This window comes from Euprymna scolopes, chromosome 2 (assembly GCF_053919585.1).
Source record: "Euprymna scolopes isolate OS-2025 chromosome 2, ASM5391958v1, whole genome shotgun sequence".
Lineage (NCBI taxonomy): Eukaryota > Metazoa > Mollusca > Cephalopoda > Sepiida > Sepiolidae > Euprymna > Euprymna scolopes.
This window is the reverse complement of record NC_136483.1, coordinates 192282045-192295626: the sequence shown is the minus strand read 5'-3', so window position 1 is coordinate 192295626 and position 13582 is coordinate 192282045. Positions and strand designations below refer to the sequence as shown.

Genomic DNA, 13582 nt, shown 5'->3' with positions numbered 1-13582 from the left:
AGATCTGGAAAGCCTCATCTCCGCTGCTCCGCAGAGAGAAAGCTCATCGTCCTTGGCGACTTCAATGCCCGCGTTGGCATGGACCATTCCACTTGGGACCGGGTCCTTGGCCACCATGGAGTGGGCAAGTGCAATAGCAACGGCCTACGGCTGCTCAGCCTTTGCGCTGCACACGACCTTTCCATCACCAACACCATGTTCCGCCTACCCACCCGTAGCAAGACGTCGTGGATGCACCCACGCTCCCACCACTGGCATCTGATTGACTACGTCATCATCAGGGCAAGGGACAGGAGAGACGTAAGATTGACCAAGGCTGTGGGTGGTGCCAACTGTTGGACAGACCACCGCCTGATCATATCCAAAATGTGCCTCTGCATCCAACCCAAGAGGCGGCCTCAGGGCCAGAGAGTCAGAAAGCGCCTTGACCTGGAAAAACTTAAAAGTCCAGATGTCATCCATGAGCTACAGGAAGTAATCAACGACAAGCTATCTGTCCCCCCTCACCATCTCGGACACTATTGAAGATCAGTGGGCACACCTCAGAGACTCCACCTACTCCATCGCTCTCGAAATCATTGGACCCAAGCAAAAGAAGCACCAGGACTGGATTGATGAAAATGACTCTGAGATTCAGCCCCTCCTGGAGGAGAAACGCCAACTTCTCCATGCACATCAGAGTGACCCCAAGTGTTTCACAAAGAAAGCTGCCTTCATCAACATCCGAAGCAAGGTGCAGGCCAGACTCCGCTCCATGCAGGATGCCTGGCTCAGCGCCAAAGCAGATGAGATCCAGGAGCATGCCGATAGCCATGATATGAGGAAATTTTACGATGCGCTGAGGGCTGTCTACGGTCCCCAGTCCTCTAGTTCCTCCCCCCTGCTTAACTCCGATGGAACAACTGTCTTGAATGACAAAAGCAGATCCTTGATAGATGGGCGGAGCACTTTAACAGTGTGCTAAACCGACCATCTTCCATCAATGATGAAGCCATCGACCGACTACGCCAGGAGCCTATCAACAAGGAGCTCGACATCCCACCCTCGTCAGAGGAAGTAAGCAAAGCCATCAAGCAACTTTCCTCTGGGAAGGCCCCCGGCCCCGACTCAATTCCAGAAGAAGTATACAAAGCTGGTGGACCTACACTGCTTTTAAGACTGACAGAACTCTTCCAATTCATGTGGGAGAGTGAAGAATTACCCCAAGATTTTTGTGATGCTACTATCATTCACATTTACAAACGCAAGGGAAATCGTCAGTCATGTGACAACCACCGCGGGATATCCCTTCTTTCCATCGCCGGGAAAATCTTGGCCCGCGTCCTTCTCAACCGCCTGCTAGTGCACCTTGAAGATGGTCCCGAGAGAGCCAATGTGGCTTTCGAGCGGGCCGCGGGACCGACTGATATGATCTTTGCTGCACGCCAACTGCAGGAGAAGTGTGTCGAGCAGCACCGGGGCCTCTACACCACGTTCGTCGACCTGACCAAGGCCTTCGACACTGTTTGCCGAAATGGCCTCTGGCGGATCATGAAAAAATTTGGTTGTCCAGACAGGTTCATCGCCATTGTCAGACAGTTCCATGAGGGCATGACCGCTCGTGTCCTGGATGACGGTGACCCCTCAGAGCCCTTCCCTGTGACCAACGGGGTCAAGCAGGGCTGTGTCTTAGCCCCGACGCTCTTCAGCATGGTTTTCTCTGCCATGCTCCAGGACGCTTTCAAAGACAGTTTTTTATGAGCTGTTCCATATAAGTTAACAAATTCACCAAATTTCCATTACTAATGATTACTATATTGTCCAATTTCTACTGTACACTCCTTAACCCTTATCCTCGAGTGGCCTCAAGGCCTTGATAAGTGGTGATAACCATGTAAAAAAAAAACCTGTAATACTTATTTATTATTTCCATTTAGCATACGCTGTAATAGTTGTTTATTGTTTAACGTTTAGTTAGTACTGTAATATATTTTTATTATTTACAATTAGTATATACTGTAATGTCTATTTATTATTTACATTTAGTAAATAGTGTTCTATTTGTTTATTATTTACATTTAGTTATTACTGTAATATTTATTTATTATTTACATTTATTTAATATTGTAATATTCATTTGTTATTTACGTTTAGTTAATAGTGTAATATTTATTTATACTAGCGAGACCTGTGGAAATTCCACAGCATCATTTCTCGTATGTAATATATTGTTGCTGGGCATGCTGTGAGCGTTTTGTTCAGCATGAATGAAGGCATAATCATATTATTCTAGTTTTTTATTAAAACTGTACTGCCCCCTTACTAAAATAATAACTTTGATATATTTTCTGGGCTGATTATTTCATTACAAACAGTTATTTCTGATCTAATTACAAACACACCGATCAATTAACTCACATTTTATCATTTTTCGATATTGTATCAGCTGATTATTTTATAAAAAAACACAACTATAAATTAACTCACATTTCATCATTTTTAATAATTCTTGGATATGGTACTAATTTTAACAATAATTTTTCATCATTAAAACTCACCATATCGCACACCTTACTAAAATAATAACTTTGATATATTGTCTAAGCTGATTATTTCATTACAAACACACACATCAATCAACTCATATTTCATCATTTTTCGTAATTCTTGGATATGTTACTAATTTTGGCAATATTTCATTGATTAAAAAAAATATTACAGTACTAATTGTGAATAATAAATAAAAATTAAAGAATCATCATTATATTATTACGCTTATCGCTCTGTCCGTTATCATGCTGTGCATCCCTGTAAAAAGGAAAGTGGAATATTCCAAATAAACCTTGAAAAGGAAAATATTTAAAAAAAAAAAAAGAATTGGTGTAGCTGTTGAGGCAAAGCTAATAAAAATGATTTGTCTTTCTTGGCCTTTTGGCTAAGATCAAAGTGTAGTATCTGTTCTTCAGGTGATACATTTCAATTTCTTCTCTCTCAGTGGAAAAGAAATCCTTTACGACTAAGACAATTTTTTCTCCACATTAAAAAATGACCCTGGTGTCTAAATCTGTCCCGTGGGGAGGCATTGTAAATAGGTTCTATGTTTAATGTAACAAAGTTTTAATATTAAAAAAGTAACTGGAAAAAGTTATTTCTGATTTAATTACAAAATGCCCTGGAAATGTCACTTCTGATTAATTATAAAATGTAAATAAAATTAAAAAAATGGAGAAAAACGAAATTTTAGAACAAAACATTTTTATACAATAGATAAGGATATAAAAATAACTTTCTACAATGAAAATGTTTATAGTGCAAACATGTGCTTGCAAAGAAATTTAAGTTAATTGTTACAAGTCAAAATGTTCATAGCGTGACTAATATGCATATATGAGTATTTGGTAGTGTGGCATTGTTTATATGTGTTGATTTACCTTTTTCTTGATCGCATGTGTAAATGTGTAGTAATTCTTTTGTTCACTTGATTGTCGTTAGAGCATAAGAATGTGTGCGCAAAATGAAAAAAAGCAGGTATGTGAATCATTGAATCCTTTCTGCCGCCTCTGCTCAAAGCCACAGAAAGGAGTATTTAACAGACATTCTGAAGTCCTGCCAAAAGTGTGGCTTACTTGAGAATTTTGGCAAAAATTTAATTTGGTCATTATTCTTATAGGAGTTTCTAAGTTTGTACTAGCTTATCATTTTCACATATATGTGTTACTTTTTGGAGTTATGGAAAGATTTTCATTGGTTGACAAAATAAATGAATTTTTTTATCTGATCTTATTTTCAAATTGAATAGCTTTTTTCTTTTTTATTTCAGATGGTTTCATTGATTGAAAGTGCCCTGAACACATTAGAAAAAAACTTAAATGAAATTGCAGATAGCAAGGAACCAACAGATGTCACCATGTGAGTCAATTTTCCTATTTTAATAATTTACTTTCAAATAAAATGTAAACAAAATATTATTTTAAAACTATTCAATATAAACAATCATTTATAATTCAACAAAACTTTTGTGAGTTTTATTCAATTGCTGATCTTTTAATTGTTATAACTGAACAGATTTGTCGATTTATGGATAATTCAGAAAAATGTGTTCGACAGAATATGGCATTCTAGCCTTCTACATAAACTTAAGAGTTATAGTATTAGTGATAATTTTCTTAACATTATTAGGTTTTTTTTTCTATATGATATAAACTTGCAAACAACTCTCGATGATGTCTCTTCATTCCTTTTTTTTTTACAAGGTAGTCACCACTTATCAAGGCCCGGAAGCCTCTCAGGGCTAAGGGTTATTGCGTGTACAGTACGTTAATATTGGAGATTTGATAAAGTGTCTTACTTAAGGGGGCGGTTCATCAGGAATTTGTTTACATTGGACTTGAAGACATCCAGGTTGTAGCCAGGTGGGAAACAGGCAACCGGAACAGAGTTCCACAGACGTGCACTTCTGAGAAAGAAGCTTTGTTCATGGAATCTACGTTTTGATTTTGGCACAGATAAGGAGTGGGGAAAATTTTTGACAGTGGTTTCAGCTAGACGGGTGTTTATCGTGAAAGATTGGTGAGGGGGGACCAGACATTGGAGCCCAGACGAGCACCTGCCATGGTAGTAACGATAAAACAGTTTTCTATCAATGCTGGTGTTCCTTGGCTCTATTTTAAGCCTAACTCTGTTTCTTCTCGATATAAATGATCTTCTCAATGATCTTGCAACAGATATAAACATGTGAGTCAGTTTCTCCATTTTAATAATTGTTGTGGAGACGCCCACTAATTAACATAGGTGAGTGCGTGAGATATATAAAGGTATCAATCACCAATACCGGGGGAGTTTTGCAATGACCGCCAAATAGGCAAGACGCCTATGTTGCCCCCAGTAAGACATGCAACACGCTATCTGCCGGAATATCTCCAACTGAAGTATAGCTGAAGACATGTAAATATATATATAACTTTTCTGCCTAATATATTACTGTTATACCTTTACTCTCCGTGTTCTTGTTAATTATTTGTGCAGACACAACAATAATTCACTTTCCAACAAAATATAGACAAAATAATATTTATTAACAATGGTTTATAATTGCATTGGAAATCTGAAAAGTTGCTGTCAATTTTGATCAATTATTATTGTTTTTTTTTTACGAAGAATCAAGACAATTGTAAAAGACATATTTGCATTTTGGCAGGAAACGTTGGGTTGTTGTTGCTTCTGTTGTGGAGCATTATTCATTTATTTCGAATGAATCAGGTGATTATTTTTGGCATTCATTTCTCTGATATCTTTCTAGTTAGAATTGTTTTCAGGTAGTTACTGGAGGGAATACGTGAAGGTTGCCAACATCCCTAAATGAAAGTCTTTCTGTAGAATGAACCGAATTCGAACTTGACACATCCAGGTTGTCAGTCAATGTCGTTAACCATTTAGACACTGTCACTTTCCTGCTGTTGATGTTTGCATCTAGATAAGACCTGACCAATGAAGTGTTGAGGTGAAGTGAGGAGAGGGACTGGCTTTTTTTTTCTTCTTCCTCATCGATTCAAGTTTCTTTTCCACATCAGGTATGAATTGCAAGTTGGTTATGGCAGTACAAAATTATTTTCTCCATGAAATTCTACCATTTATTCGTTTATTTGTCGATTTTAATGAACCATTGTTTATTAGGTTATTTTTTTTAGCTAAGTCTTCCTTGGCCTCAGCTAAGACTTGTGTACATCTACTTATCCATCCAGAGTTTCGTTCAGCATATCCATGCCACCACAAGCAGTTGCAATGTAAATCAGAATCAAATGCCACTGGATTCTGATGCAAATGCCTTTAGATTTTATCAGGGTGTCTTTAACTAGGTTGCAGATTAATCGGCCTTGGGTGACTCTGATAAGAATTAAAATTTCGAACGACATAACGCTGACATTATTCCTTGCGACAGCGCTGAGGAGTTTGTGTTAGAGCCGTGCTACTGATGTTTGCATGAAAAATTGACTTCAATGGACCGTTGAGGAGGGGGATCCTGACTCCTTGATTTCCTCTTCTTCTTCATCGATTCACATGTCTTTTTCATACCAGATGTGAGTTATAATTTAGCCATGACAGTATAAAGTTATTCTCCATGAAATTCTATCGTTTATGTCGATTTTGATGAGCCATTGTTTTAGATAATTTTTGACTACGTCACTTCAAGTCTTCTTTATCCTGGCTTTTTTTTTCGATTAATTTCAACTGAGATGAATAGACATTTATTTATACATCATAAGCAGCCGGAATGCAGATCTGACTCCAATTTCGGCATCTTCAGCCTCAATAGCAAAGAGTCAGAACTATACTAGATGACGGTAAAAAATGATTTTCTACGTAAGATTCTATAATTTTTCCATTTATATCGCTCTTAATGTACCATTGTTTTAGTTATTATTATTTTTCTTTTTAGCTAACTCTTCTTTTTCAGCCTTTTTCTTGGTTACCCTCAACTAAGATTTGTATGAATCTTCTTATCAATCCATTCGTTCAACGTGCTGCCACAAACAGTTGTAATGCAACTCAGACTTCAATCTGGACTTCAATCAGTCTCAACAGCAGTCGAAACTAATTCTGTTGTCAATAGTGTGGTTTAAAAATATAAAGTCATGAATTTGCATGTAAGTGGAATAGCTACATTAAGAAGGATGAATTGAGGAGGACAGTGAGTTGAGTGTTTTACAGCTGAGAGCACACATTTAAGTTAAGGCAAATTACAGCGTCAGTGAATTTTTACTTAGATTACAAACGGATGGGAAGGTAAAGCTGCCGAGATCACATCATGTGTTCAGCAAGAGAAAAAGAGAAACAATTGAGTTGGCATCATGCTATGGAAAATTGTTAATTATGATTCGAGAGTGGGACTGTTTTCTTAATTTTCTTAATTAAAAAAATACTTTTCCACCCCTAACAAGGCACATTCCCACTTAGAACGTAAGGGGCTACTATTTGGGATCACGTCTAAGAAGGATTGTGTAGAATTAAGTAGCAATATTTTTGTTTACATTACATTTAAACCTGCATATCAGTACACTCAGGGAAAAAATAAACAGGCAGGGGGTTCCAAAATCTAACAGTTCACAGGAAGAAACTATTATAGCAGAAAGCTTTCCAGCATCTAGGGATCTCAACAGTGAAGGGGTGGAATTTTGCTGCTTGTCAAGTTAGTCAGGAGTATATACGACAAGAGGACACAAGTACTGTGAGATCATCAGAGCATATTCCATTAAAATACTTGTTAAACAGACACAGGATGCGACATTGCGGTGATGGGACAGAGCTTGGTCAATAGTGTGGGACTTATTAGATTTCAGACTCTTTTTCAGACCATATCGAAGAGTGAGAGACTAGTGATAGATACACCAGCCCAAAATGTGACAACAATACTCTATGCATAGGCGAATGGTGGCTTTGTAGAGGTATAGGATACTCTCAGGTGTAAGTAATTTTCTAGCATAATAAAGGGACCCTACCTTCTTTGCAGCAGCCTTGGCAATGCCCTCAAAGTATTTATTCAAATTCATGTTGCCTGTGAATGTTAAGCCAACGAGTTTGAACGATGAGCTCTCAGGAAGCATATTATTTGTCATAGCAATTAATCATTGATAAGGTTGCTTGTAATTGAAAAAGGAAATAAGCTTAGTCTTAGTAGCATTAAATGTTACAATCCATTTACAGCTCGATTCCACTACAGACTAGACTCCAATGTGTAATCGATAGATTAACGTTTAAAGCTTTTTGTAGATCAAACTACAAGATTCAATGAAGCGGAGAGAACTCTTTCTTATTCTGGTTTAAGCTGGTATATTCTATATTCAATATATAATAAACAGACTAAACTGTAAAGCTTTTCTTACATAAGACTACAATAATAATAACATTCAATATATAGACTCAACCATAAAACGTGTCTTGTATCCAACAACAAGAGCATTGTTACTTTGTAATCAGTTTTTTGTTTCTTTTTTTTTTCCAGTTTATTTTCAGGTTTCACAATGGATGTTATTGCATCAACTGGATTCGGAATTAATGTAGATTCACAGGCAGACCCTGACAACCCAGTTGTTAAAAATGCGAGTAAAGTTTTTGGGAATGAATATTTAATATCTCTACAAGGATTGGCAAGTAAGTAATTAAAAAGCAAAGCACAGAACAACACAGTAAATTATTTGGATTCATCAAACTACTGTTCTCATCTTGGGTGTCATTTTCACAAGGTTTCGGTCAATACAACCTCCGACCTTCTTCAGGTGTATCTTGTCGAACTCGGGGAACGTTTCTGTTGAACTCGGGAATTTGGACAGAATTTCGAGCGGGACCCTTTATTTACTTCACAGGGGGGGGGGGGGGTTAGTGTGCTCTTGTTCTGTCAGCCACGACTGAATAGAGGTCCGATGAATCCAAATAATACGAATAACCAATCCTCATCTCATTTTCACGTTTTGGTCGTTATAACCGCTGATCTTCTTCAGGTGTATCTTATCGAATTTGGATTTACTTCATGGGGATGGTGTGCTCTTGTTCCGTCAACCATGGCTGGATAGAGGTCGACAGAAACATTCCTGAGTTTGACAAGATACACCTGAAGAAGGTCGGAGGTTATATCGACCGAAACGTTGTGAAAATCACAGCCAAGATGAGAACAGTAGTCCAATGAATCAAATTATATGAATAACCAATCTTCATCTAAAAAAATCTGAAACACAGAACAAAAAACAAATCTCAAAAAGTTGCAAATCTAGTTATCTTAATAATCGAATAATAACATAATACTGTAAGAATTTCATTCAAATTTCAAATGTATATCTCTGCTTATGTATAAAAAGCACTTTGCCTGCATGTGCGTGTGTGAGTTCGTTCCATATGAACTCCGAAACGGTTGGACCGATTATTTTGAAATTGCATATAAATGTACATTATATGTCTGGGAGTTTTCTTAGATATGTTTTGTATTGGAATGTCTCCAATAAATATAGCAGATTGATAATTGAAAAAAAAAAAACTATTAAAGAAGGCACTGTCAGATTTTGACCAAAGTTAATACTCTTATATACTAGAGTAGCTCATAGTGGTTATGTATGCACTTTTATGAGTACAGCTTAACTTAATCAGAAATCTGCTAATTGAAGGTCACTGATTAATGTTTGCTTAGTGACACATCTGCCACTGACGGCGAAATGGGCACGACCCTTTTTAGCATTGTATCTCAGAAACCGTTGGGCTTAGGTGGTCATGTGACCACTCACAATGTCTGGAATTTCCACATTATGGGAGTCAGTACCACATTATGATGTCCTAAAACCAATGGTTTTCAAGATATTTGCATTAAACTAATTTCTGCATTGTACATCGCACATCGTACTGCACTCTGATCTTTGTTATATTACGTATGTTCATTATCCATATTTTTCTGTTTAATTTTATGGATTTTGACACTTTGTGACCTTACTACAACCACAAAACACCACACATTTTAAGTTCTTTGCTCCGCAAGTGCATGTCTTTGTATTCCTACATGACATTGGGTATTTGTATCGAGGCGGTAAGTCATCTGATCTGCATGGTACAGGCAATATCACAGGAATTATGTCAAGTTCTGTTGTTTCATATCCAAACTTGAGTGAATCTAATTTAATTATTACAGGATTTGGGGCTTCTAACCACTATCTGCACTGAAGATATGTTTCTTTCCTAGAATTATAGTACTGCTCCCATCGATGCTCATCAAATATTGAACAGTCAGTTTTCTTTAATATAGTTACAAGGAATTTTTCAGCATTACTTATCATCTTTGGCGACAATTCCTCTGCACCAAACTCTTCCAATAGAGAGAGATCCATTGAAGCCTTCAGACCAGCCAGCTTTGAACCCACCTTACTGATATTGTCGCACCCACTTAATGTGTGAATTGCTGGTAAACACGACACCAAATTGCTGTTCAGTTGATCAACCAACAGATGAACAGACACAGTCTTCTTGTTCTTCGTGTTGCCAAGCTTTACCTTCAATTCTTTGTAGTTCCCATGTTTTCTTGAAATGGAAGATGAGGTTTACGAGACCATCCGTGTCAGGTGAGTCAACTAGGACCGATTGAAAACCATGTTTTACACCATCATTAATATGGAACATGATTCTGTCATCTTCTTGGTTGCTTGAGAGTTCTGTGATCTTTCTTTGCCCACAGTTTTTTACATTCACCACCATATAGTCCACCAAAGAAGATTCTTTATTTGATACAATATTTTGCAGCATCCACTTGAAGAAGTATTCTTGGAACCTCTTTTTGTTTAATATTGAGGCCCAGAACATACCTAGATCGAAAGGTACCTTCTGATTGTCAGACTTAATGGTAATGCTAATTTGTTCAGAACTTCTCTCTGTATGTTTCATTTGCTTGATCGATGATTTTTGATAAACATCGAAAATAATATCTATTCTTGTTGACTCCTCTGTAGTAGCGAAAATGATTTTGGATAAAGTCACAGCCAATTGGACAAATATTTCAATGCCCATCTTTTTTATTGGTAGTCTACGTACAAGTGCCATGAAATCAACTGTTGTCATTTGAGCATCACATTTTACATTTCTTTTGTCCTGGAGAAGTTGGTTGACCAATTCTCTTGATAGGGACGCTTTATCTGGCTTCTTCAATCGTATACCTTTATGAGATGGACTCGAAAACCATTGGTTTTAGGACATCATAATATATTACGATATTACTGACTCCTCATAATGTGGCAATTCTGGACATTTGAGTGGTCACACGACCACCTAAGCCCGACGGTTTCAGATATACAATGCTGCTTGGTGATCATACTTTGCTAAAAAGAGGTGTGGCCATTTCGCCGATTTTGCCGTCAGTGGCAGATGTGTCATTAAGCAAACATCAGTGACCTTCAATGAATGAATTTCTGATAAGTTTAGCTGCACGCATAAAAGTGCATACATAACCAGTATGAGCCACTAGAGTAATACAGATAAGTGGTTGAATTTGTGATATTCTTTATTGATGCAAATATTAATTTTATCTTTATTTCAGTTTGTAATTCACATTTTGATTGTTTTATTAAATGTATACTAGATTTTAACATTGTATAAATAGGTCTGACATTTATATTCCCCCAACCCCGCACCTCGCATGCCTATAAAACGAGAAACTGTTTCATCTAGAGAATCATAGCACCTACAAGCGGTTAGCTTTTTAAAAAAATTTCAAACGCAGGATTGTAATTTCATTCTAAGACAATCTATCTATATATCTATAAAAGTGAACGTGTCTGTCTGTCTGTCCATGTGTCTGTCTGTGTGTATGTCTGTGTACATTTCCCTACGCAATAACTCTGTCAATCTTTAGTCAACAGACTCGAAATTTGATATACAGGGTACTGAGATTTGGGAAAATCTATATAATCGGGTTTCGGTCAGACATGTACGCTATTTTGTTTTGCTCTCATTTAAACTTCAGCGTTTTTTTTAGGGTTTTGTGCTTTTAGGGCACAACTTAAGAAAATAACAAATAATAAAGAACATAATAATAATAAAGTTTCTTCTGAAACAACGAACACAACTTCAATAAATGTAACAAAGAAAAGGTTTATTCAGGCGAATGCTCACAGGGAGATATTATTCCTGAGTGAAAGCTGGACGCTGGCTACCTGGTGCAATCACGGTAGTTATTCCCAGTGGAAATCGTCGATACCGGATGAAATAACACAGAAGTGGAGAGAGAGAGAGAGAGAGAGAGAGAGAGAGAGAGAGAGAGAGAGAGAGAGAGAGAGAGAGAGAGAGCTAAGAAAAAGGGTCCGATCCTCTTGGCGTATCTTTTGGTAAGGTAGAGCTTTTTTTCTTTAAACCGGAAGCTGTCCGATTTCCTTGTGGGAGAGAAAGGATCAATGCGCCAGGCCCCTTATTGGTCAGTATGTGGCCAAATAACACAGGGGAGAGGCATTGACTTGCGAAAGAAAAAAATTCCATTTGTTTCTGCTACATAACCCCCTGCTTAGGCTGAAAGCCGACAGAGAAAAAAGTAGCATAACAGATAGCGAAAAATAAAAATGTCATCTTATTTTATTTATTTTTATGGAAAAAAAAGTTCTTACTTTCCTATGAAAAGTTGGGGAATATTTGCATCATTTTTAAAAAAAATTTTTGTAATAGAACGTTCTTTTTTTTTTTTTTGAAAAAAAAAGGAAAACAAGGAAAAAAATTTTTTTTTTTCTCAACAGAAATACCAAGTTTTACATAGTCTCTTCGGCCAATGTACCCGTCGACCCCTACATGTAGTGGTGACATGATTGTCTTCATTTGGAGCTATTTTCTGTATGAGATTTGGTTTCTGCAAGTTTCTTTTGTGGCAGTTTAATAACAAAACGAAGGTGAACTTAAATTAATCTTAGCTCCAAATTATTTATAAACAAATCACTGTTTTATGATTAATATTTGTACATGGTGAAAGGTTCTTTCTGTTGCCTGTTACATTTCTTTCTATTTGTCTGAATGCCTGGGATAAAACGTTCACACATGACGTCACTGAAGAGTTTTTTTTATAATAAGGGGAGATAATTTTATAATGCATTAGATTATAAAGGAGATGACGTTTAACTGACTAATGCATGGGAATCAACATAAAATGACGAAAATTAATTCATCATGTCCTTCTTTCAATTTCAGTTATTTTTCCTACACTTGCCAAAATTTTGAACAATTTCAAACCTATCACCTTGTTGGCAAATATGAGTTATCTTATTGAGTTTTGCAAAGAATTGGTTGCAGAAAGAAAAAAAGAAAACAACGCTGTAAGACTTTCCATTCTTTTATACATCTAAACATTAATTTTCAATGTGTTATCCTTTTTGTTTTGTTTGTTTATTTTTGCTAAAAATTATCATTTTTTTCTTAATTTCATATTCTGGGGATCTATTAGCCATTATATTGATAACAATTAGTAAAACTTGTGAGTTTAATAAAAAAAAATGTGACATCTACTACGAATATATGAAAAAAAATGTAATTTGTTTAAGTTTCTTTAAGAAAATACTGATTCCATAAATCATTATAGTGCAGACATTTACAATAATGATATAAAAAGCAGAGTGATTCCAACACTATTAAAATTTTAATATAAAAGTTAAATAAAAAACATTTGAAAACATTTTTAAAGGAACAAATTGCCTTTTGTTATTAGGAAAAACAAATCACCAGCACCGTCTTGCATTGTTCCTTACAAAGACTTATGTTGTTAAGGCGTTAAATAATTTGATAAATAATTTTATGAAAAATAACGTTACATATGAAAGTAAAGTATACTGAGGCAATCTTCAATATATGATATCATATAAAATTATGTAGAAGAGTTAATAAGTTATTTAAAATTAAAAAATATAGTGATGGCCATATGCATTTTTGGTACTGAAACCTGCTTGTAGAAGAGCACTAAAACAACATTGAAAGTCTATCTATATATCTATAAAAGTGAACGTGTGTGTGTGTAGATTTCCCTACGAAACAACTCTGTCAATCTTTAGTCTACAGACTCGAAATTTGATATACAGAGTACTGAGATTTGGGGAAATCTTTGTGA

The 13582-nt window shown here is 36.3% G+C and overlaps 1 protein-coding gene and 1 pseudogene across 2 annotated transcripts in view; both read left to right on the top strand.

Annotated features, from left to right (window-relative positions):
- The window catches only part of LOC145300413 (cytochrome P450 3A14-like), a 90927-nt gene that overhangs the window by 50634 nt on the left and 26711 nt on the right, over window positions 1-13582 (top strand). For both annotated transcript variants that reach the window (XM_080144482.1, XM_080144481.1), the window contains exons 6-8: window positions 3800-3888; window positions 7979-8127; window positions 12673-12797. In XM_080144482.1, coding sequence (XP_080000608.1) covers window positions 3800-3888; window positions 7979-8127; window positions 12673-12797 — 363 coding nt within the window. The remainder of the gene's footprint in view (window positions 1-3799; window positions 3889-7978; window positions 8128-12672; window positions 12798-13582) is intronic.
- LOC145242450 (U2 spliceosomal RNA) lies at window positions 2894-3041 on the top strand (annotated as a pseudogene).